Here is a 26,806-nt window from a genome sequence, read left to right on the forward strand (position 1 = left end):
GCTGTTTGTTGGAAGCTGCAGCTGGATGCACTTCTCTCAGTTGTAGTCGTCAGAGACACTGGAGGTCTCCCTGACTTCCCACATCACACAAGGGGAGCAGTTCACTATCCTGCCTGACATCTCTACTGTTCTAACTGGGCAAATATAAAGAAGAGAAAGGAAAAAAACTTAAAATTGTCTTTCCATTGCTTTCTCTGAGTGAAGCCTCTCTTTGAAGAGCTAAAGCCTCGAGATCACCACTCTGACGATGTCCACTGAGACGATGGAGACTGTGCTTGTCCCTGCCTTCCTTTAACTTGCTCTCACTAATCAATCCCAAACATCGATTGGTGACTGGTCACTAAACCGTGACCCATTCCTGCCTTTTATCCTCGAGAAATAAACCTGATTTATCCCCCCTCTTCTCCAAACTTCTGATGCCTGGATTGGCTGCTTGTCAAAGCTCTTTTTCTTGTAAAATTTAACTACTTCACCCTTTAACTGTCTCAGATCCATTCAGTACAGCCCTAGTTTCTGCAAATTCTGCTCAGTGAATGTACACCAGAATCCTTACAGACCAATTTCTCCTTCCTGTGATTTGGGACACAAAATTCTTGTCTGTCTCCAAGACCTGTTAAGGACTTGTCAGAATACTGATGCCCACGTGAATTTGTCTGGCTGTAGAGTGGCATTTATCCCTGGTTTTGCTCATTCCCTTCTATTAATCCCTGTTGACCACAAGGCTGCTCCCACTTCCTGCTTCATTGGGAAATGTGGTCAAGCATTCTGTCACCCGTCTGTCAATCTGAGACAAGTTGTAATCCAAATACAGATCCTAGCAGGACACCATTAGTCACATTCTCCTAACATGGGCCACGTAATCTGCTGCAAATTATCCCCACACTCTGCCTTGTCCCATTGAGGCAACTGTCTGCTCAGGACAACATTTTGCCTTCAGTTCCATGAGCATCAGTAAAATGCCATTAAAGTCTAAACCTCCAGCAGATCCCCCTGTGGGAAAGGACTTCAGCTGTGGGACTGAGGACTTCAGGTGCTGGTGGTCCTGGTAAAGCAGTTCACAACATCCTGACTGAGATACTCTCTTCATTCCAACCAAACTCCAGAGAACCGAGTTCATCATTTACATGAAAATACAGAATAATATTTCAGCACATACCTTTAAACGCCATCCAGGAAATTGTAGCAATGACGATGACATTGAGAAAACCAACATTATAGACCGACATCCATCTTTGAAATGTATCATAATCTTTGGATAAATGAAAATTAATCAGTTTGAAAGCCATAGTAACAGATCTACACAAATTATTTCACATAAGCATCAATTTACAATGTGTTCTTGGTAATGAAGATGGACCCTGAGTCAGACAGGCTTCTTAAACACAGGGAAACCCAACCAGTTCAGAAATGGAGCAGAAATCCGAACACCGGACTGAAGAAAGTCCAGGGATCTCTCTCACACTGGCAGCAAGCAGAGAATCCAGGAAACAACAGAAAAACACAAACACATATTTGATAACTTCTGTAATCCCTTATCGAGTGTCTGCACTTGCAGAATTGTCAGATACACTGCAGTCTCCCTGTGTACATATCCAGCAGATGAGTTAACAATCCACTGCAAATCAGCTTTGTATTATTCTAGAGATGGTGAAGGTTTCAGTTGATGTGGTCCTGCCTGTGGTGACAATACCCAGCCCCAGCTACAGCACTGAAGTTCCACTGTGAAGCCTGTTCTGTTGTTGAGGACTGAACCATCACCACACCCAGATGCTCAAGGCTTCAAACAGTGTTCTGGTCCAAGAAAAAACTGAACTCATTGTGAGTGCAGACTAAACTGTCCAGATGCTGGGACATTTAACATGGATAAGGATAGTGGTTGTCCAGGAAGTCCATCGGTAACCAGTGATACATGTCTGAGGGATTGTCCACCACAAGATCAAAGGAACATTTTTCCTTCACCCAGATTTTTAATTCATTCACTCTGATGGGTTCAGTAATTATTGTTTAGAAGCCTACAAGACCATAAGACATAGGAACAGTATTAGGCCATTTGGCCCATCGAGTCTGCTCTGCCATTCAATCATGGCTAATCTCTTTTTATCCCTCCTCAGTCCCACTCCCTGCCCTTCTCCCCATAACATTTAATGCCTTGGCCAATCAACAACCTATCAATTTCTACCTCAAATACAACCAATGACCTGGCCTCCACAGCTGCCTGTGTTAACAACTTCCACAAATTTACCATCTTCTGGCCAAAGAAATTTCTCCTCATCTCTGTTTCAAATGGATGTCCCTCTATCCTGGGGTTGTTCTCTTGTTCTACACTTCCCCAACATGGGAAACATCCTTTCCACATCTACTCTGTATAGGCCTTTCAAAATTCAAAATCCCTCTAAATTGTAGCGAGTACAGGCCCAGAGCCATCAAACGTTTTTCATAGGATGACACTTTCATTCCTGGAATCATCCTTGTGATCCTCCTCTGAACCCTCTCCAATGCCAGCACATCTTTTCTTAGCAGAGGAGCCCAAAACTGTTCACAATACTCAAGGTGAGGCCTCACCAGGGCCTTATAAAGCCTCAGCATCACATCCCTGCTCTTGTATTCTAGTCCTCTTGAAATAAATGTTAACATTGCATTTGTCTTCCTCACCACCAACTCAACCTGCAAGATCTGCACAAGGATTCCTAAGTGCCTTTGCATCTCAGATTTTTGGATATTCTCCCTGTTTAGAAAATAGTCTGCATATTTATTTCTACTATCAAAGTGCTTGACCATGCATTTTCCAACATTGTATTTCATTTGCCACTCTCTTGCCCATTCTCCTCATCTGTCTAAATCCTCCTGCAGCCTTCCTTTTTCCACAACACTACCAGCCCCTCCACCAATCTTTGTATCATCTGCCAACTTGGCAGCAAAGCCATCTATTCCAGGCTTTCTCAACCGGGGTTCCCTGAGAGTTTGTGTTTGAAAATAAACTCTGATTTTTGAACTCTGTGCAACGTGTGATGCTAACACTCACAGTGGTTGGCAGTGACCCGTTAGCAATCTCATTAGAGGTCTCTCAGCCGAGTGTGGCAGAGCAGAGTAGGGCCGTGTTTATTTGGCCATTGACAGATGTTGAGAACTGTACTGCACGGAGGGGAGGATAGTTGGCTGATAAATGGTGAGTGTTGTACTGTACATAGGGGTGGAACATAGGCTGATAAATGGTGAGTGTTGTACTGTACAGAGGGGTGGAACATAGGCTGATAATTGGTGAGTGTTGTACTGTACAGAGGGGTGGAACATAGGCTGATAAATGGTGAGTGTTGTACTGTACAGAGGGGTGGAACATAGGCTGATAAATGGTGAGTGTTGTACTGTACAGAGGGGTGGAACATAGGCTGATAAATGGTGAGTGTTGTACTGTACAGAGGGGTGGAACATAGGCTGATAAATGGTGAGTGTTGTACTGGACAGAGGGGTGGAACATAGGCTGATAAATGGTGAGTGTTGTACTGTACAGAGGGGTGGAACATAGGCTGATAAATGGTGAGTGTTGTACTGTACAGAGGGGTGGAACATAGGCTGATAAATGGTGAGTGTTGTACTGGACAGAGGGGTGGAACATAGGCTGATAATTGGTGAGTGTTGTACTGTACAGAGGGGTGGAACATAGGCTGATAAATGGTGAGTGTTGTACTGGACAGAGGGGTGGAACATAGGCTGATAATTGGTGAGTGCTGTATTACACAGAGCTCTTTGTGCCTCTTGTGCAGGACACGGTGATCTCTCTTTCCCTGAGAGAGTTCTCTGTAGAGTACAGCTTTCGGTAACCTGGAGTTGTCCATGTGAGACGTGTCCTGGCCAGCAGAGCTGCCTGAGCAGCAAAATGGCTTCAATGCTTGGACGTTGAGCTTCTCCGGGACCTCATTGTTGGAGACACGATCCGGTCAGCTGATACCCACGACGGAGCAGAGGCAGCACTGATGGACGTACTTGAGCAACTGGATTTGCTTGTGGTACAAGACACAGGCTTCGGAGCCGTGTAGCAGTGTTGTGATGACGGCAGCCCTGTACACCTGGATTTTTGTGGACAGACTCAGCTGGTGTTCTTCCACATGTTTCTGGAGGCATCTGAAGGCACTGCTACCTCTGGCAAGTCGATTGTCAACGTCCCTCACTACCGTAGAGTCATTGGATCTGACACTGCTCAGGTAGGTGAACGTGGTGAGAGGGTGGTCATCAGTGATGATCCAAGATGGGTTGTAAACCCCACCAGGGGGCTTCTGACTGAGGATCATTGTCTTTGTCAGACTGACCGTTAACCCCAAAGCCCTCGCAGCCTTGGTGAACTGAGTGACTGCAGCCTGTAGCATGTCCTCTGTGTGCGTGAGACGAGCTCAGTTGTCCATAAATAGTAGCTCGAGAATGGGCTCTAACATGGATTTTGTTCGGACGAGAAGGCGGCCACCCTCAAACAGTTCGATAAGTCGACGTGTTGATGACATGTCACATGATGCTGAAGAGGTTTTGTGTGACAAAGTGAAAAACAACAGCTTCTCTATCCAGGGTGATGAGTCAACAGATTTGACTGATAAATGTCATGTTGTAGCATTTGTAAAATTTGCAAATGATGGTGAAATTCAAGAAAACTTTTTCTGTTGCAAAGAGCTGCCCGAAACAAGCAAAAGCCATGATATATTTAATGTTTTGTCGTCATATTTGGGAACAAAAGATCTGTCTTGGAGGAACCGTGTTGGCATCTGTACTGATGGTGCCCCTCGATGGCTCCATGAGAGGTTTCATTTCTCTTGTAAAAAAGAAAATCCTGACGTTGTCACAACACACTGCTTTCTTCAGAGAGAGGTGCTGATGTCAAAAACTCTTGGAGATGAAATGAAAAAGTTCTGGATGATGCTTCAGAAATGGTTGACCTTATTAAACAAAGACCAGTTTACTTGAGAATGTTTAAAAAAGTGTGAAAGCCTGGACAAGGAGCACACCGATCTCCTCCACATACAGAAATCCGGGGGCTGAGCAGGGGAAGAGTTCTCAACAGGGTGTCTGAGCTGGAAGGTGAATTGCAGGAGTACTTGCAAGAAAATAGTAGGCCAGGTTTTGCTGAGTGCTTTGACGATGAAGAATGTCTGCAGAAACTAGCCTACTTAGCAGACATCATATGAACCAGCTGAACAAGTCTCGGCAAGGTGCTGGAGAAAACGTGTTGACTTAAACTGAAAACAATGTTGGATTTAAAAGGAACAGAATCTTTGCAAAAATCATGTTGCAAAAGGAAATCTTGAAATGTTTCCAGTGCTGCTTGGGCTTGAGAGTGAGCAAGGATCAGAAAGTCTCGAGTCTTATTGAAAACCCCCTGGAATAACTGCAGAACAAAACTGAACAGTATTTTTCCTCCCTTTCAACACAAGTGTATGACTGGGTGAGGGACCCTTTCTCTGAATCTCCTGCTCAGCCTGAGAACTTGACTTTGAGAGAAGAGGAGGATCTTTGTGAGATGCCGTCTGATCGTGCGCTCAAGATGGGATTTACTGACCTGCCCCTGGACAAGTTCCGGATTTCTGTGAAAGAAGAGTATCCTGCCATTCATTGGAAAGCAATGAACATTTTGCTGCAGTTTTCAACTTCTTACATGTGTCAGCAAGCTTTCTTTTGTTTAACAAGCAACACAAGCAAGAATAGAGATCGTTTCATTTCTGCTGAAGGTGAAATCTGTGTGCGCTTATCTCAAATTTTTTTTGTGTATTTGTGCAGCAAAAAACAAGCACAGATTTCACGTGCTAGGCCTATATTTGAGCCTGATCATGTCACTTAGTAAGAAAATGTTTTTTCAAAGTCTTGTATAAAATTGTGTCTTAGGCTGTATTTTTATTCATATTGCATTGGCGTACAGTTTTTAGTAACTTTACTATTCAATGTAGTCAATAAATTTTCATGTTGTAAGTAGCATTAATTAAAATCAATTTACAAACTTTATTTCAATTAAATTTACTGAGCATTAAGTCAGTTTACTAACTTAAGTCAGTTATTTAACAGAAATTTGTTATGTTTGCATTATAATTTTTAAATTCATATGAAAGGGAAAGAAAGAGATTAATTTGAAGAATGGTAAGCTAAGACTCCGGTGAGGCACGAGGCAAGATGGCAGCACAGCACTGAGCACTGACGTATAACCCTCCTTTTTCACGTTCTTTAGGGCTCATAGACGGTCCTATTACAAGGTTGAGTTGGAGAGAGATCTAACTAAAGACATGACCTCAAAAAGAGATCCAAATTCAACCAAGAAACGAGATTCCGCAGATGACAACAAGCTAGTGATTCATCCGAGGAAATAGCTTTTCCAATTAAGCAAACAATGGCAACGGAGATGGAATTGCTGCAAGAAACGGAAGCCCACTTGCTAAAGGAGTCTATGGAAAAGGCTCTTGACCCATTGATTCATTCCTCATGTACCCGGCAATTTTGAGAGTGAATATCAAGGGCATGTAGATGTCATTTAACTTGGCAGAGGAAGTGAAAGAAGCCCTGAAATCATCGGTGCTGGGAGATATGGAAGATCCTGGGCAAAGTCCACAGGCCCCTCAGGAGGAGATGGAACTGCATTAAGAGCTCGGAGCAGCCTGTATGCACAATCTAACAGGCACGGGCAAGTTAACATCCTAGGTGTGAAGTTTTCTGGTTATTCTTTTATTGGAAAGTCATTCGATGCACTTTTGTATTTCGTTAATTAGGGGCCAGTTTGTTTCTGAGTATTGCAGGTAAGAGTTTTAATGTAATGACTCAGTTAACTTGTTAGTACAAGGATAACATGGTAAGGTGATATAAATCTGCCTAGAATGTACGTTTTATCTTTTACTTTCTAAGGTGATATTCAACACACCCAAATGTCATACCTCATCAAGAGTGAAGCTGAAAACAGCAGTGTGTTCTGACTAACTTCAGTTGTACAAGTTCATTTCGGGTTATGTCTCCAGTAGAGTTGTTTATGTTCCTGGACGTCACTGGCATCATCGCTAAGCGACGGTCTCCCGCAAGAGAGCCGTTGGGGTTTTGACTGTGTGTTGTACTATATTTGAGACGGGAATGGTTTTAATTATATAGGTTAACGGATTTGACCAGGTATTTTTTTCTTGTTTCTTTTATATGATTGTCTATGAGAACCGCTTTGCCTTTCTAATGTGTTGGTGCTCGAGGGGGGCGGTTAATGTTCAGTGTCTGACATTGCTGAGTGACACTCACAGATGTTACAAAGTAAAGGGTTGCATGGGAGGGGGAAGGGGGGTGGGAAGGGGCAACTCAAGGGCTCCACCACCAACTTACAACAACAGATCCAGGGGCAGATGAGCAACACAGATAAATTAGAAAATCTTACTATTGTGTCATTTAATGTTAGGGGATTAAACTCTCCCTACAAGCCTTCAAAGGTTTTAGATTTCTTACACAGAAAGAAATTAGATATCGTGATGTTACAGGAAACACATCTTAAACCTAATGACATTCCCAGGGTTCAAAACCGCTTTTATAAACCCGTTGTGGCATCAGCTGATGGTACTCGTACGAAGGGAGTTATGATATTAATGAGACGTCGTGTTAATGTGTCAATTGAAAGGACTGGCGCCGACAGTGAAGGACGTCTAGCTTTTCGCTGTACATCCATTCAGGGTAAAAAAGTTTCATTCATTAGCCTATATGCCCAACTATATTCGAGGCTGAATTTTTTCCCTCAATTACCTCGCAATTACTGAAGTTAAATGACTACCAACTATATGCTGGTTCGGACATGAATGCTTTGGTCAACAATAACTTCAATAAATCAACTATATCAAGCTCTCAAGAATCTGCTTCTAAAGCACTTAACCTTTTTCTAATGGATTTAAATCTAACTGATGTGTGGAGAGTGCATAATCCATCTGCTAAAGACTGTACCTTCTTCTCCACAAGACATAAAACTTTCTCTCGGATAGATTACATTCTTATATCCTCCGGTTTGCTGACTTTGGTACACTCAATAGAATTTTCACCCAGACATCAATCTGATCACAACCCAGTCATATCTACTTTAATTATGGCAGAATTAAAAATAAGCTTACAAGGTAGTTTAACTCCAAGCTTCTAAAATATGACAAATTTCTAACTCAACTGAGAACAAAACTGACGGAATATATAAATTTAAATAAAAAGCGTCTCAGATATGACAGTGATTTGGGCCTCCATCAAGGGTTTCTTACGAAATAACGCAATATGGTCCAGTTCGCACCTACATAAAAGCCAGCTTCAAAAGATTTCCACCCCAGAAGAACAATGTACCGTTTTGGAGAATGATCTCAAAAGGAGATATGCCATAACGAAAGAAAACAAGCTCAAAACAAAACAAGCAGAATTAAAAGATTTATTAAGAATCAGGGCAGAATATATGAACCATATAACCAAACATAAGTATTATGCAGAAGGCAGCAGACCGAGCCATCTTCTGGCACTAACACTCAAACAACAGGAAGCTGAAAGGTCTGTACCAGCAATTAGATGAGCTAAACGTGGAGTAGTATCTTCAACAGAGGAAATAGACGAGACATTCAAGAATTACTTTGAAAAATTGTATACAAGTGGCTCAGTTCCTTCTGAGAATGACTTCACAGATTTTTTTAGTGGATTAGACCTCCCTACGTTGTCATTAGAGGACACCAAAACTCTAGACTCTCCTATTACACTGGATGAGCTACTTAAAGCAGTCAAAGCTGCAAATAGAGGCCGTACGCCAGGTATAGACGGCATACCTGTGGAACTTTACCCAGCACTTTGGGATATTCTTGGACCAGTATGGTTAGAAACATTAAATTATGCTATTGGAAATGACGCTTTCCATAGAGATCTAAACACAGCCCTGATCACAGTTATAACTAAGGACCCCTTGGAGTGTGCCAGTTACCGTCCAATCTCCTTGATAAATGCCGACCTCAAGATATTTCCCAAAATCTTAGCCAGTAGACTTGAGGCAGTAGTTGGGAAAATAATTAGCCCAGATCAAACAGGCTTTATCAGGGGATATCTGATAATATTCGCCGGCTCTTACACATACTGAGTGCAACACATAAAATCCCGCCTGCCTGGGGTCTGCTATTTCTAGATGCTGAAAAAGCGTTCCATCGCCTTGAATGGCCGTATCTTTGGAGAGTTCTAAAAGAATTTAAGTTCGGCAATAAACTTATCAATATGACTCAAACACTGTATGCTAATCCTTCAGCCTGGGTGTGTGTGGGAGGAAGTTTCTCAGAGTTATTGACATAGGATGAGGCACACGACAACGGCACCCTCTGTCTCCTTTAATTTTTACTATATCTATTGAATCACTTGCACATTTAATTAGAAACTCTCCTGAGATCTCTCCTATTATAATAGGTACAACATCACATTCGATAACACTTTACACAGATAACACACTGGTTTATATGGTAAATGTTCAACAAACTCTCCCCTATGTCTGAAAAACACGGAGCAATTTGGATTTCTTTCAGGATTCAAAGTTAATTTGTCAAAATCAGCACTGATGCTGATTAATACAGATAAAAGTAAGGTGTCTCTCCCTCCCCAGATTAAGGTTACGAAAGAGGTCCCCTACTTGGGTATTAAAGATAATACTTCCCTATCGTCTGTGGCTAAAACAAATTACTCTTTAATTTTGAAAAAATATAAGATATTAATAGATGGAGACACCTGCCAGCATCAGTCCCAGCCCGTATATCGGTCATTAAAATGAACATCTTAACCCGCATTAATTTTATCAGCTCACTGATCCCACTTGTGCCTCCAGCAGGATATTGGCAAAAACTGGACTCCTTACTACGATGCTACGTTTGGAATGGTAAATGACCCAATATAAAGTTGTCAGCTCTACAATTCAAAAAGTCCGATGGGGGATTGGCATGTCCAAATTTTAAACTGTATCACTGGGCATTTATACTAAAAAGTCTTAGCTATTGGATGGAGGAGGATTAAGTTTCGTCATGGAGAAATATAGAGCAAGAGCTAATAGCACCAATAAGGTTGAAGGACTTTCTCCTTATAGGTATGTCCACTGAAAAATGTGATTTGTATTATGGTCCAATTTTAACCCATATGCTACAAGTGTTTAGAGCAGCAGAAAAGTTACTAAAATTTAAAAGCGTATAGTGCAAATCATCTCCATTATGGAACAATAATCATTTTCTATCTGAGGGGAAACCATTCACTGACAGAACTTGGGAGGATAAAGGTATTACTACTCTTCAAGATATTAATGGGGCAAGTACTATCCTTAGCTTTCAAGAAATGGAATCTCGATATAATTTTCTTCTACTTCACAGTAAGAGCAGTTTGTAAAGCCTACGGGGTTCCCTGGAGTCAGATTTAAAGGAACAACATTGTTGGATACAGAGTGCTCCAAGACAGACAGTGTCATATATCTACGATAGATTAAACTCCCAGAATTATATGTCCACATCAGGAATGAAAGCCTGGGGTAGGGATATAAATGAATTGGGACAAGACTTAGACTGGGATGCAATTTGGGATAATGCTGCCAGTGCTTCAAAAAACCCAAATCATCGGTATATACACTTGAAATTTTGTCACAGAGCATATCTAACACCGAGAATTAGACATCAAATGGGACTGGTTCCTGACCCATGTTGCTCATTTTGCCCCCCATGGAACTGTTAGCTCTTTTGTACATGTTGTAAGGGAATATCCAGGGGCTTTTGGTTTGTGGGGGAAGGTTATCGGTACTCTTACAGAACTAACGGGGATACAATTACCAATGGACCCCGCTGTACATCTTCGAAATGATGACTCCCACCTTTCACTTACGGAAAAAGACACGCAAAATCTGGCTGGCAAGCCTGACTGCAGCTAAGAAGATCTCAGTCCAGCGTTGGAAACCTCCCCATGATATTTCATATACTCACTGGCTTCAGAGCTTTTTGGACATTTTGTACCTGGATTTATCATCAGCGAGAGTAAATGATGCACGACTAAACATAATCTTAATGTGGACAAATTTGATATCTAACTTAAAAAATCTTCTCTTAAAATAGGAATGCTCTGTCTGTGTATGCACTGCTATTCAGTTGGTTGGTGGAGGGGAGAGGGGTGTGGGGGGGAGAGAGAGGGGTGGAGGGGCTGGGAATGAAGGTTGGGGGTGGCTGAGTTATACAGTCAAAATGTAATCGGCAACTGTTTGTATTGAATGTAATTTGTTGGTGTTTCAATAAATATCAGTGATAACAAAAATGGTAAGCAAACTTAACTGCCTGTTTTTTTCAAGAACATTTGGCTAAGAATTCATTCTCTACTCAAATGAGCATTGGCAATGATTTTTAGATTATTATATCTACAACTTACTGATCACACTAATGTACCATGAGCTGTAAATATAATAATTTTTATCAGGAGATCCCGGAGACCTGAAAATTAATTCAGGGATTCCTTCAGAGCAACAAGTTTGAGAAAGGCTCTTCTAGTCTGTACGTGTTTGGAAGTTAAACACTTGTGTGCCAAAGTGAATATAGATCTGAGTTAAGATAAGATGTATTTATTGATATTTTTGATGTTGATGCTGTACAAGGTACAGGTTGGTGGGATTCTAATACTGTTTGTATTGTGTTTTGAGAATTGCCACTACCGTATTGGTTTTGTATATTTTATTTTATTTATTTTCATACTGCACACGTAATTAGTTGACACACAAGTGTGTGGACCGAAGTTAAGCTTTTGGTAGTTCCTTTCTGCATTAAAGTATCTCAAACAGTTAAAGGAATTAAAGACTTGAAAAAGCATTTGTTGTTCTGAGTGTGTATTCTTCCCAGGCTACAGAATTTGGTGGCAGCAGTGGGGTAATTCCAAGCCAGTTTAGAGGGTTTTTGATGTTTGTATGCAGTACAATATACAATACATAACAGGGTAGTGGTGAAGGACAGGACAGTCGTTCCTGTGAGACGGTGTCACGTGGAGACCATGGTAGAGTCTTGATGCCGGGTTGGGACATCAGGGACTGAAGCCAGGATGTAGAACTGTGACGGTGATCCAGAGCAACTGCGACCGTGAAGTCATCGTGTTTTCTGCAGGAGATGTCAGCAACCCCTTTTCCAGGCTTGTCACAGAGACTTTTTAAGGACTTGGGTTTTCACAATGTTACATTCAGAGGATGAGCAAACTGAACCTGATTTCAATGAACAAATTAGAGAGATGCCAGGTCGGCACGAGGAAGCCATGGCGACTGTTGATAAATTAAGCAAAAGGTCCTATGTATACACTCCAAGGGAAAGACACATCGCTCCATTTACGGGGGATGCTGAGAAAGGTGGGAGGTCTGTTGATGACTTTATTGAAGAAGTCGATCGTGTACTTCATGCTGGAAATTAGACTGACCGGGATCAGTATGATTTTGTTATGTCACTGCTCAGGGGTGCAGCTCTAGAAGAAGCACTGATGTGCAGTGATGACCAGGCTGATGACTTGTTCACCTGTCTCAGGGAGGCTTTCAGAGACAAGCATAGTGCACCCCAGCTGTTGCATAGCCTCTATAGTCACAAACAGTGTGAGGGTGAAGACATAGAGAGTTTTCACATGCCCTAGCACAAGCTCTTAACTTTCAACTGAACTGTTCCCCTGATGCTCCGGCCAGTGAAAGGGTGGTGTTTGGAGATCAATTTATAGATGGGATCAGAGATCCTTCCCCTGGAAGGGAGCTCCACTGATTTGTGCAGAATAACCCTGGGTCCTCGAAGTTAGAAGTGCGAGAGGAGGCTCATCTGTGGTTTTTAAGAGTCCTCAGGAAATGCAAAGACTGTAAAGTCAAAGTGTGTCAGTAGCCGGGCACAGCGCTCACCTCCGACAGCTCAGGAATCCAAGTCTGTCACTCCAGACGATGTCCTTAAAGTAGTCACAGAGCAGGGCAAATCCACTAGTGAGTTGACTCAAGCAGTGAAAGATCTTACTGGACAGAGAGGTGTTGCATTATGCTATTAGCAGTCGACACAAATTGCAGCCTAGATTCACAGAGGATGGGCAACCAGTATGTTTCAAGTATCAGATGACGGGGGGGGGGGGGGGGGGGAGGATTTGGTCAAGAATTGCCCATAGAAGTGAAGTACAAGGAATGTAGAGCCAGCACCTTCCAGCTCTCAGGTTGTTGTGAGTCGGGCAATTCCGGGAACCTCACAGATAATGTTCAGCCATCCCGTCACCAGTTGCTGCAATTTGCCATAGGACCATGTACTGTCATTGAGCTTAAGATATCAGGTGTCTCTGTCCGTTGTCTGTTGGACACAGGTAGTCAAGTGAGCACCGTGACTGAGCAGTTCCTTCGAGAACACTTGAATGGAGAGGATGAGGATATGTTGTCCACTGCCGGCTGGCTTAGGTTAACAGCCACTGACAGTCTTGATATTCCTTACCTTGGGCATCTAGAGCTGGAGGTTCAAGTGATGGGTATGAAAATACCCGATTGTGGCTTTCTAGAATTCAGGGATCCTGTTAAAACTGAACAACCCGTACCGTGCATGGTATATGAACATGACAAGCTAATGTAGACAATTTGCTTACTTGTCAACTTGTCTATGCAGGATTTGACATGACTCTTGAAGGAAAGTTGGATTCTGGCTGGAGAGATGATTTCCAGAAAGTGCAGATGTGAACTACTGAAAAGAAAGTCATCGTCCGAGTATCAGGGAAAGATACTGAGCACATACCTGCTGAATCTGTAGTTACCATTGTGGCTAGGAAGGCCACTGGAGATGCTGGTTGTGACAGCAAGTTGTTACCTGAGCCATTTAACACCACCACCCCTCCATGCTCGTTGACTCTCGTAGTCGTACAGTACCAGTTCAGGTTTTAAACCTCTCTCAAGAGGATGTATGACTCTCACAAAGACCCAACTGGGTATACTGTCAAAGTTAGAGTGCGTAGATAGTGATCAGCAATGTGCTGTAAGATTTCAGTGGATCTCAGCTGGCATTGAACAAGTGACTGTTGGTGTAAAGGAGGAGGGTAGTAACCACAAGTTAAAGTCAATTCTAGACAAGCTCGACATTGGGGTAGTGACGAACAACAAGCTCAGCTCAGAGCTTTACTGGCTAAGTACCTGGATATCTTTGCAGATGAAGATGAAGACCTTGGGTACACTGACAAGGTCAAGCATGAAATTCACTTAATTGATGATGACCCTGTTTCACAGCCACACTGTCCTGTTCCGCCCAGTCAGTACAGCGAAGTGAAAGAGCAAAGCTCAAAGAAGGGTGTGATTCAGGAGAGCAATAGTGTGTATGCCTCGCCTGTAGTGTTGGTACAGAAGGAGCAATAGTGTGTATGCCTCAGCTGTAGTGTTGGTACAGAAGGGGCAATAGTGTGTATGCCTCACCTGTAGTGTTGGTACAGAAGGATGATGGCAGCATAAGACTGTGTGTAGGTTATTGGAGACTGAATCTCAAGACCAAATAGGACATGTCCCCGGGTCCCCTGTATTGATGAGAGTCTCGATGCCCTGTGGAGAGGGCAATCTTTCTCAACAATAGACCTCACGAGTGGTTACCACCAAGTAGTGGTAGAGGAGTGTGATAGGCATCAGACTGCTTTTCATCCCCGTTTGTTCTATATGAATATCTTCACATGTCATTTGGGTCTGCAATGGGCCGGTGACTTTTCAAGGACTCGTGCAGGCAACCATGAATCACTGAGTCTTCAAAATTATGCTTGTGTACCTGGATGATATTCTGACGCATTCACAGATTTTCCAGGGACACTTGGAGAGGCTCGACACGGAGCTTCAGCACCTCAAGGAAACTGGTCTGAAGGTGAAATTGGAAAAATGTCATTTTCTGTAGTGAGAGGTTAAGATCTTAGGACACCTGATATCAACCAAAGGAATAGGCACAGATCCCGAGAAGGTCTCAGCTGTTCCACAATGGCCAGTACCATCTACAGACAAAGACTTAAGATCATTTATCAGCGTTTGCAGTTCTTATCGACGGCTCATTCAGGGATTCTCAGATTGCAGGTCCGCTGCATGATGTAGTGAATTTGTGTTTTAATGCAGGGAGTCTGAGTAAAACAAACCAGCTGTTAAAACAGTCTTGGACAGAAGAATGTCAAACTGCCTTTGACTTGCTCAAAGAAAAACCAGCCATTTCACCCATCCTCAGCTCTGCCAATTTCACACACCCTTTCATAGTGGAGACTGATCGCTGCATTAGACTGTGTAGATTATCGGAGACCGAATCTTAAGACCGATAATGATGCGTTCCTGTTCCGTGTACTGATGAGAGTTCCCGCTCCCACGTATTGATCAGGGAGTGTAAGGAGTTACAGTATCGTGTATTTGAGGATGAGAAGCACGGGGAGTGTTATCAGCTTCTGCTACCTACCAGCTTGAGGAGTAAAGTGTTTGGGTATGTACATGACTCTATGGGGCATCAAGGCATAGAGCCTACTCCACACTTGTTGAGAAGCAGATGTTTTTGGGTGGACATGCACGAGGATGTGGCACGGTGGATCAAAAATTGTCCGCATTGTGTGTTAACTGAGATGCCTCACCTTAAAATCCGTCCCCTCCATGAAATTATTTCTTGCTTCTGGGCCGCTCAAAGTTGTTGCTGTAGATTTCACTGTGCTTGAACTCACAGCTGATGGGCATGAGAATGTCTGAGTAGTCACAGACATTTTTACAAAATTCACCCAAGCATTCCCAGTTCAAGATCAAAAGGCGGATACCACAGCAAAGGTGCTCTTGAGCGAATGGTTTCTGAAGTACGGTGTTCCTGCATTCTGACCACTGTGGAACCTTTGGAGGGAGGGTCGATCAGGAGGGTGAACAGGGTGGACATCAGGCCCTGTGAGAACCTTCCCACCCCAGTTCCTCAAAGGAGACTATAAACTCATGTCCCTGGGACATGAATCAGATTCTGAGGATTTAGAGAATGATGTGATATTGGTAGAAGATGTGTCAGAACAGGGTGTACAGAATCTTGACTCCAGCCTTGACAGCATATCTTCTGGAACTGTAAGAATGTCTGGAACTGAGACCCTAGGACCTGTGACTGATGATACAGGGTCAGATGTTGGTGGTCCTCCTGTTGTAGTACCCCACAGGAGTAAAAGAGTAAATGCTGGACAGCACTCTAACCCACATCACGAACCAAGGTCAGTCCGAGATGTGGCCTCCATAAGTCCTGCAGCAGTGTCACAGATACTGGCCGGTCAAGGTTCAGTTCTATTCAGAGAAGCAGTTAAAGAGGTTAAAAATACCTGTTTGCAGGGGAGAATGTAACCAAGTGACTGTTGAATATAATTTTTTATTGTTAAAAGTGTATTTGTTCATTCACCCTGGTAACACTAAAATAGCTGCCTGTGCCTTTAAGAGAAAACAGTGACGTCATTATGCACAGGGAAGAGTTACAAAGTTCTGCAAAGACAAACATCGAGTGCTGGGAGCTGCTTTTCCCAGATTTTCACAAGTAAGGTATCGGCACAGGATGGAGTGGTTCTGCGAAGTACCGTGAGTGAGGAGAATTCGTTTCAGGGTCCAGCCTGTACGTGTTTGGAAGTTAAGCAGGTGTGTGTCAAAGTGAGTGTACGTCTCAGTGAAGGTGAGATGTAATTATTCATATTTTTGATGTTGTCTACAGCGTACAGGGTTGGTGTTTGTATTGTTGTTTGTATTGTTTTTTCAGAATTGCCACTACAGCATTGGTTTTGTATATTTTGTTTAATTTATTTTCATACTGCATATGTAACTAGTTGACACACAAGTGCGTGGACCAAAGTTAAGCTGAGATTGTAACAGCAGGACCTGTGCATTTCTTTAAATCCATTTTTTTTATTATTTTGATTCCTCTTTCTGCATTAAAATATCTGAAACAGATGAAGGAATTAAAGACCCGAAAAGGTATTTGTTGTCCTGAGTGAGTATTTTCCCCAGGCTACAAAATAATTCATTCAGGTTCCTGTTGACCTATTTTCCACCTCGTTTGTTTCTGTCCGCCCTGATACAAACCAGCATCCCCTTAGGCCCCCTTACGATGGCCCATTCTGCGTTTGGAATGGAGGGAAAAGACTTTTATCATTGATATGAGGGAGAAACCTGAACATATTTCAGAAGATCGCCTTAAACCAGCCCACCGAGATTTGGAGTATTCCACTGCCATGCCCCTGCCATCACCTCTGGACGAGCACAGGACCCGAGCCGGGCTGCTGATCCGAGCTTCAGACAGGCTCACAATGCTGGTTTTAGTTAATCCCAGAGGGGCCTGTGTAGGGTAACGTGATTGGCAGAAATGTACATAATTCAGAACCATCGACATTGAGTTGGGGTTTCACTTTAAGAGGCTGGTCTGATGAGATGACATTATTATGTAAAGAGTTTTAGCACGTTTTTGTGTGTTGGTTTGGGAGTTGAATAAAATGTGTTATGGGTTTCATTAAACATAAAATGTCTCACTTCATTTTATTTGTGAAAACCTACATTCATCCCTCATCTGAGTGTCTGCTGTGGTGGAGCCTCCATCTGCTCTCCCTCAAATGAGAGATGCAAGTGTGGGTGTGTCCTCAGTGAAAAATGGCTTTAAACGCCCATCGTCAGATCTGGCTGCACCCTATTCAGCATCATCAGATCCTGCTCTCCTTCACCAATTGTTTATTCAAAGACTATGCAGAAACGCAAAGTGAACCCCTAATTCACCACTGTTTCCACAATTCACCATGCTGAAATATTCTAACAATGTGCACTGAGCCCATGAATGTCTGGGATTCAGACTGTGCATCTGCCCCTGCAGTTTCCCTACTTCCCTTTGCCCACTGAACCAACCCTCCCAAATGTCCCTCGATGTCCTGGTGTTGAAATTGTATTGACCATAAGACCATGAGACAAGGGAGCAGAAGTCAGCCATTCGGCCCATCAAGTCTCCTCTGCCATTTTATCATGAGCTGATCCATTCTCCCATTTAGACCCACTCCCCCGCCTTCTCAACATAACCTTTGATGCCCTGGCTACTCAGATACCTATGAATCTCTGCCTTAAATATACCCAATGACTTGGCCTCCACTGCCACCTGTGATAACAAATTCCACAGATTCACCACCCACTGGCTAATAAAATTTCTTCACATCTCCATTCTGAATGTGCTCCCTTCAATCCTCAAGAGATGTCCTCTCGTACTAGACTCCCCCACCATGGGAAACAACTTTGCCACATCCACTCTGTCCATGCCTTTCAACATTCAAAATGTTTCTATGAGGTCCCCCTCATTCTTCTAAACTCCAAGGAGTACAGTCCAAGAGCGGTCAAACGTTCCTCATAGGTTAACCCTCTCATTCCCGGAATCATTCTAGTGAATATTCTCTGAACCCTCTCCAACTTCAGCACATCATTTCTTAAATAAGGAGCCCGAAACTGCACACAGTATTCCAAGTGAGGACTTACCAGTGCCTGGAGCCTCAACATCACATCCCTGCTCTTATGTTCTATTCCTCTAGAAATGAATGCCAACAGTGCATTCGCCTTCTTCACCACCGACTCAACCTGGAGGTTAACCTTAAGAATGAGGACTCGCAAGCCCCGTTGCATCGCAGAACTTTGAATTCTCTCCCCATTTAAATAATAGTCTGTCCATTTATTTCTCCTACCAAAGTGCATGACCATACACTTTCCAACATCGTATTTCATTTGCCACTTCTTTGCCCATTCTCCCAATCTATCCAAGTCTCTCTGCAGACTCTCTTTTTCCTCAGCACGACTGGCCCCTCCACCTATCTTTGTATCCACTGAGTCTGGATTCTATCCCTTTCTTTTTCATGCTAAACCCTCCTTCTGTTAGATCCTGATCATCACCAACCTCCTCTCCTGGTTCCAATGTTAATGCCATTGCTAATAGTTCCCTCTCCTCAGGTATTGTTCCTCACCCTTTCACATCTCCCATCACCAGCTCTGCACAAAACAAAAGGCAAGACCAACTTTCCTTACCACATGGAAGGAGGCCATTCAGCCCATCTATACCAGTTCACTCAGCTCTCCATTCCTGATTACTTCTCCTTGAAATCATTTCTCTCCACATCCACATCATGTCTACCACACTTATGCAACTGCAATTGACAGAAACCAGGTAACCTAGCAACCCATCTTCCTGGGATCTGTGCACATGAACATTGAGAGTTGTCAGTTCCTCTTCATGCCTTAGTCTTCTGTTTACTGTTTGTTCCTTTGCCTAGTTTGCCCTCTCCAAAAGCACTGCTGAAAACATTTCCTCTTTTGTGTATCCAAGGAGACTGTTGATATCTTCCTGTGACCCAGACCTTTCTTCTTCACTGTCAACCAAACTGCTGATATTGTGATCAACAGGAAACTTCCTGATCGTGTTCCTCAGTTCAAGTTCAAATCATTGACATGAACCTTAAACAACAAGGGACCCATTACTGAGCCCTGCTTAACTCACCACACATGGCCCTCCAGACACTGAAACTCCCATTGATCCTCACTGTTTGCTTCCTCCCTCTCAACCAATTTTTATTCCATCACCATCTTTTCTTGGATCCCGTGGACATTTAGTTTCTTGAGTACGCCATGAGGAACTTTAACAAAACTTTGCTAAAATCCATGTCATGAGGAGGGGCTTTACCACTCTCTCACCTCCCCTTCATCAGGATTAATGAGCAACTTTCAAGTTATTGTCATTCAACTGTATACATGTATACCATCAAATGAGACCACTTTCCTCTGGATTAATGTTCACAACACAGTACATGTAACTCACGTGCATAACACAAAATAATATCACCATAAATAAATTAACCAATAACAAGGTGCATATATTGAGTTGAGACATTTTACCTTCAAGTACCATCTCTGACGCGAGGTCAGAGGTGACTCCGGAATCGTTCCAGCAGTGGTGTCACTGTGAAACACCACTCCACAACTGGGCAAAAATACAGGGGAATTTCAACCCTCATGTCTCAGGGACCCAGAGTGGGGGGGGGGGGGAGATTTTTATTTTAAAATTAACTTCAGTTTCCTTGGAGAGATGCCTGAAGTTTAAACCCAAGTGCAGACAATAACACTTACCTTTCCACCATAAAATCACAAATGAAATAACAGCCACTACAAGCAACACCACCATTGTGATTGACACAGCAAATGTGACAGTGTCCTTGCTGTAAAAACCTGCAATTACAAATACATTCAAATCAGCAAACGTGCAACAACACACCAGAAAAATGAGCAGGAGAGCTGCCAATTGTTGCCACAACCAGTTTGTTCCGCTTATCTCCTGCAGGGAAGAGATGTGCTCATCACTGCCCAGTCTTGTCAACCTTGACTTCTGGTCTGCACCGACTGACTCGACCTGCTGTGCTGGGTGAACAAGCCACTGATTCGTTACGCCGGTCAAGAATAGACTGACTCACTCTCTCTTCCTCCGCCAGTATTTCCCTGTTACCTGCTGTCAATATTCTGCACTGGGTGCTCCTTCTGGTGTTGAGACGGCCAAATTTTGATGAGTTCACTATCAGAAGCTCCTGCCTCTCATTGGAACTTGCAACCTCCAGTTTTGAAGAATTTCAGTATCCGTTTATTACATTACATTAATCAATAATTAGAAATTCAGCTCTCCCGTGGGTACTGGATCACTGGTGCTTTTAGATATTGTTATGTACCCCTAGGGTTCATTTTTTTTCCTGTGGTCTGTCACTTTAAAATGCCAAAAGAATTGAGACTAACTTTTGTTTTTTTTTTCTATTTCTACTGACTGCAGAAATGCTGGGTTGCTATGGTGAGCAGTGATTGTTCATACAAGTGGCAGCTTGTTTTGAATAAGCAAGGTCAGGTGATTCCTCTTATAGACACAGAGACACACAGACACACACAGTGAGAGTCAAGATGGATTCAGACAATGAAAGACACCAGTGAGTCAGTCGCTGGTTTAAACTTTCAGTGGCGCAAAAGGGGTGAGTTGAGATCGATCCTGAGTATTTGATATACGACTCTCACAAGTTTCCTGCAACTAGAACAAGTTTGCAGGAAGAGAAGAGAGGAGAAGGAGGTTTGGAACAGAAGAAGCCCAGTGACAAAGATATCGCTGTTTGGACTCTCTCTCTAAGTAGCCCCGAAGGGTGAGTTTGTTTCCATTCAGCTACGGAAGTGTGATTGTCACTTAGTTAATCTACAGGAGTGGGTTCTCTGGTGAGGGGAAAACCTTTGTGAGTACCACGTGTGTGTTTACCCTTTGTCTGCGTGTGGTATTTCACTGAAGAAAGGCACCCCTGTGGCAAATCACTGTTGGAGTTATTTCGTATGTCGTGGAACTGGATAAGTGGCGATCACGTTGTGTGTTTGGGGTGACCCTGTGGAATCTGCCGGTGTGTCGACCCTTGCCTGGGTGGTGGTTCCCTTGAAAATGGTCCCGTTTGCGATAAGCTACTGTTGGTGATAATCCACACGTGGATTCTGTTTGAGTATCCTGTGGCCACCACTTTGAGATGTTCCGTAGCTGAATTCAGGTGTGGTACATTTCTTTTGAAAGGATATTCGTTGAAGATAACTGCCGGTGATACTTCGTGTGTGGAGTGGAACAACTTTGCAGATAAAACCTACTGCTATTGTTATTTTGTATTGCTGTCGTGGAATCTCGACGTAATTGCCTTCTCACAACATTCACCTTTGGATTACAAATCTCTTTCTCTTCCCAACAACAGTAATCTCGTGCATTGAACTGAACTTTCTTTACACACCATCATAAGACTGTAACACTTACCACCTAAGCTTAAAGAAGTTTGGGGTTTTATATTTCCACACTTATATATGCATAAACTTTGCTAACCTGTTTGACTTATCTGGTTTTGTAATACTATACTAGGCAGATAGTGTTGGCGTGTGGCCAAGTGGTTACGGAGTTCGTCTAGTTATCTGAAGGCCGCTAGTTCGAGCCTTGGCTGAGGCTGCGTGTGTGTCCTTGAGCAAGGCACTTAACCACACATTGCTCTGCGATGACACTGGTGCCAAGCTGTATGGGTCCTAATGCGCTTCCCTTGGACAACATCGGTGGCGTGGAGAGGGGAGACTTGCAGCTTGGGCAACTGCCCGTCTTCCATGAAAAAACCTTGCCCAGGCTTGCACCCTGGAAACTTTCCAAGCTGTAAATCCACGGTCTATCGAGACTAACAGCCTACACACTACGTAGATACTAATAAATAGTGTTTTGTTTCTAGCAAAACCAGACTCCAGGTGTGTTCCATTTCTGCTGGTTCTTTTAATTCATTTCGGGTACGTAACAATATTTACTACTTAGAATCTATCAGCTCCGTGTTTAATAAAAAAATTAAAATGTTGGAAACACACAGCAGTTTGTGTAGCATCTGTGGAAGGTGAAACAGAAGTCGTGGTCCATGTAGGTAGGAAGAGTGAAAAGGTTCTGCAAAGAGAGTTCAGGAGTTCGGTGCTAAGTTGAGGACAGAACTTCCAGGTTGTGATATCAGGATTGCTACTCAGGCCACGTGTGAGTGAGGCCAGAAATAGGAAGATTATACAGTTTAACACATGGCTAGGGAGTTGGTGTAGGAGGGAGGGCGTCAGATTCTTGGAACATTGGGCTCTCTTCCAGGGAAAATGAGATCCGTACAGAAGTCACAGTTTGCACCTGAACTGGAGGGCGACTAATATCCGAGTGGGAAAGTTTTCGATTGCTGCACGGGGTTGAGGAGGAGTTGTTAAACTGGAGTTGCATCTGGATGGGAACCACAGTGTCAGAACAGATAGTGGAGACGTTGTGCGGACAGACGGGAATCGAAAGTTTGAACATGAAGCGACTGATGTCCTGAACTGTGTATACTTCAATGTAAGAAGTATCACAGGAAAGGCAGATGAGCTCACAGCATGGATCAACACCTGGGAATATGCTGTTGTAGCCATTAGGGAGACTTGGTTGCAGGAGGGGCAGGACTGGCAGCTCAATAGTCTGGGGTTCCATTGTTTTAGACACAACAGAGTGGGAGGGATTAAAGGAGGTGGGGATATTTTACTATTGAAGGATAATATCCTGGCACTGTTCAGCCAGGCCAGACTGGAGAACTCATCTAGTGAGGCATTATGGTGGAACTGAGGAATAAGTAAAGTGTGAACACGTTAATGGGGCACATTACAGATTATACGAAAGGACTGTATGTGTTTGTGGTCCAGATGAAGCAGCTCACAATGTTCTGACAGAGACACTTCATTCTATCCCTCTGCTCAGTACCAAGTACATCATTTCATGTAAATACAGAATAATGTTCAAGCACTTACCTGGAATCGAATTGCTGACAGAAATGCCAAGTAAGAATACCAGGTTAAAGAAAGTTTGGAAGAATGTCCCACCTAAAAGAAAGAAATTAAAACCATTTGAAATTCTCAGAATCAGAATTCAGACTCAGGTTAATCATTACTGATATACATCATGAAATTTGTCATTTTGTGGCAACAGTACAGAGCAATAAATAAAACAGACTATAAATTACACTGAGATGTATAGTTGTGAAAGAGAGAGCAAAAATAGTGAGATTATCTTTACAGGTTTATGGACCATTCAGAAATCTGATGAAAGAAGGGAAGAAGCTGTTCCTAAATCATCTAAACCTTCAGGCTCCTGTGCCTCCTCCCTGATGGTAGTAATCCCCCTGAGTTACAATCTACACAACTTATTCAAAACTTGCATCAATGAAGTGCCGCAGTGAACAGAGATGAACCCGGGCTTGGCCAGGTTCATTGTGATATTCAGTGTCCTAACATGAGGCAACCAACCAGCTCAGAACTGGACCAGACGTTCAAGCATTGGACTGAAGGAGGTTCAGAGAGCTCTCACACACTGGCAACAAGTGGAGAGACCAGGGAGGGACCAAAAGCATCTTCTGGATCCCTCTGGAAACACTACATTTGATAACTTACTGACCCACAGGCATCACATGTGGAAATGACAGGTACTCTGTAGTTTGTCTGTGTGTACATCCAGTGGATAGGATATCAGGCCACTGTAAATCAGTTCTGCTGAATTATCCCAGTGACCTGGAGGACGGCAATTAAACATTTTGCCAGTGACTGAGTTCCATGTCTGACAGTACAGCCTGTTCTGATGCAGAGAATCACAACATCACTGTTTCCAGCTGTTCAATGGCATCGGACAGTGTTCTGGTTCAAATTGAAAACTGAACTCCACGAGGGTGCAGGCTGAACAGTCCACATGCTGGAACATTTTATGTAGACGTGTTGAAAGATTATCCTGAATATAAAAATAATGCCCTAGTTCCATCCTTTAACTTCTGCAGCAACTTATCAGGATGCCATGATGGTTGTGATCGAGATCATACATCTGTCTCTGCAGCTTCCCTCCTTCAATCTGCCCACAGGATCAACCCTTCGAAATGTTACACATCACTCCAGTACTGAAAATTGTATCTGTCTCCAGATTCATCTGTCTCTATATTCTACCCCATCTCCTTGCCAAGTTTCACATCCACACATCCCCCTAACCCATATTCTCCTGCCGTTTATAGGTATCTTTGTATAAAGCAATCACGTTTGCTGTTGTCCAATTTAATAGAAACTTTTCAGAACAGGGAGAACATTTAAATTGCTGCATGAAGTATGTGATTAGCTGCCTCTTTCAGACCCCAGGATGAAGTCCATCTGGATATCCAACTTGTCAGATGGCAGCTCCAACAACTGACTCAGTGTTTCTTCCCTGGTGATTGTCATTTTCTCAGATTTGTTGCCCGACACTGGTTCTCACTCAGATTACAGCTCGATGCTCATCAATACTTTCAGAAACCTCTTTGACTTTCCAACTCGCTTCCCCTTCCTCTCTGCAGTCTATAAACCTTTATATTTCTGTTCTAATCCCCTCCTTCTCAGCAAGCTTGATCTTTGTGCTTTCAGTAAATTGTTCTTTACCTCTGAATTTACCCCACTAAAGCTCACCCCCTTTCCTTAATCCTTCAAGCTTTTCTCTGATACCCCACTGTCTGACCGAGCCTGGGGTCATCTGCCCTCATCTTGCTTTACTTGGCTTGGTGACAGACTTCATTTGGTCATTTGCCTGTGAAACAGCCGGAGGTGTTTACTGTACAAACACTGATTCTACTCTTGGACAACTTTAGCCTCTACGGTGAAGTAGATCTCGAAGAGAACTTAGCCAGGACTTGCTTGAATTCAGCCATGAGGAAGGAATGTCAATATTTTGAACCCTGGATAGTTTACAACTTGGAGAGGAAGAGGGGGAATGTGTTCCCTTGTGCTGACTGTCTGGAAGATGCTGTTGAAAACAAAACTATTGTAAATATCCGGGAAAGATCGGAGAGAGGCCTCCCAACACTGAATTCTATCGAGGATCAGAGGGATACCTATCATGCAAACACCTCACCATCACTGGGATAAAGGGGATTCTGTCCCTCATTCCTCAGCTGATTTCATTTTGAAGTTGAACACCAGGTGTCAAACATCAGACAGCTGAGATAGCTTCCTCTCACCCCGACGTCTTCTAAAGATCCCTCTGGAGTCAGGTAAGAGATGGTATCACTGTGACCAACACTTCACAACTGGGTGAAAAATGATGCAGTTTCATCCCACAGGTCACAGTGTGTCGGTGTGAGGGGTGATTTTTCAAGTTTTCTTAGACATTCATTAATGTCTTTGCTAAAATTAGTCAGAAATTACTTGGAGAGATAACTGGAGTTCATAGATGAAGGTAAAGTCACATACCATAAAACTGCTTCTTGTAGATCAAGTAAAACAGAAGCAGAACATTCACCAATGGCAACATCAGGCCAACAAGCTTCAAGGCAAGAATTAAAGTATCCTTGATGGAATCACCTGCAAGTGAAAATAAACTCAAATCAGAAAACATGTAACAATTCACCAGACAAATGACCGTAACAGCTGCACAATGTTGCAAACAACCAAACTGTTCCACTTTCACCCTGCGGGGACAGGCATGTGCCAACCTCTGCCCAGTCTTATCGACTGCATGTCCTGTACGGTGGGAAACCTGGAACAGACAATTCACGACCCTGATCCTCAGAGGTCTCCAGTCCAATCTTTCCAGGTCACCTCCTGCCAATATTCTGCACCAGCTGCTCCTTTTGGTGTTGCAATGGCCACTCCTCTGGGAGTGCACTACACTGACCCACATGATCCAGGGTTTGATTTTCCCAACTTACACAACAATTGGTTATGGAGTTACCCCACAATTTCACTGGAAAGTCACTGAAACTCTCAACCTCTGACTCGATTACACATTTTGTCACAGAAGTTCTCCCACTCATTTATCCAGAGGAGCTCAGGCTGATATCCACAATCTGGTCAGGGGCACATTCGAGGAGAGAAAGTCTCCTTGTGAAGGGCAGGTTGATGCCCAGACAGCTGACTGACACCTGCACATCAGACTTATTGTCACCAGCGACTTTATTTCAGATGTCAGGGTCTGATGTTGCATCGTGCCAGGAACAGGAGTGTGTCTGACAGCTCTTTACATTCTTCATATCGTTTCAATGACGTCACACAGGAACTGAAAAATTCAGCCAACTCCTGTGAGCGGGGGCAGAGTGAACTTCTCCACGTGAGAAACAGAACCTGTAATCTCACAGCATCTTTTACCAGTCTCTGGTCCAGACAGTGAAGTACTTTAAGTGCAGTCACTGTTGGAGGGAATGAGACTCAGTTTGTACTGAGTAAGGCTGAACAAACAGTCATCAAAGCTGGCTTTGTCAAGTCAAGTCAACTTTTATTGTCATTTCGACCACAACTGCTGGTACAGTGCAT

The 26,806-nt window shown here is 43.3% G+C and overlaps 1 protein-coding gene across 1 annotated transcript in view; it reads right to left on the minus strand.

The window, feature by feature from the left end:
• The window catches only part of LOC132394530 (uncharacterized), a 46,754-nt gene extending 20,708 nt beyond the window's left edge, over positions 1-26,046 (minus strand). Inside the window, exons 1-4 of the mRNA XM_059970811.1 lie at positions 25,748-26,046; positions 23,300-23,371; positions 20,087-20,185; positions 1,157-1,249 (exon numbers count right to left, since the gene is read on the minus strand). Coding sequence (XP_059826794.1) covers positions 1,157-1,249; positions 20,087-20,185; positions 23,300-23,371; positions 25,748-25,892 — 409 coding nt within the window. The 5' untranslated portion in view covers positions 25,893-26,046. The remainder of the gene's footprint in view (positions 1-1,156; positions 1,250-20,086; positions 20,186-23,299; positions 23,372-25,747) is intronic.
• Between the last annotated feature and the right edge of the window lie 760 nt (positions 26,047-26,806).

This window comes from Hypanus sabinus, chromosome 5, assembly GCF_030144855.1.
Source record: "Hypanus sabinus isolate sHypSab1 chromosome 5, sHypSab1.hap1, whole genome shotgun sequence".
Lineage (NCBI taxonomy): Eukaryota > Metazoa > Chordata > Chondrichthyes > Myliobatiformes > Dasyatidae > Hypanus > Hypanus sabinus.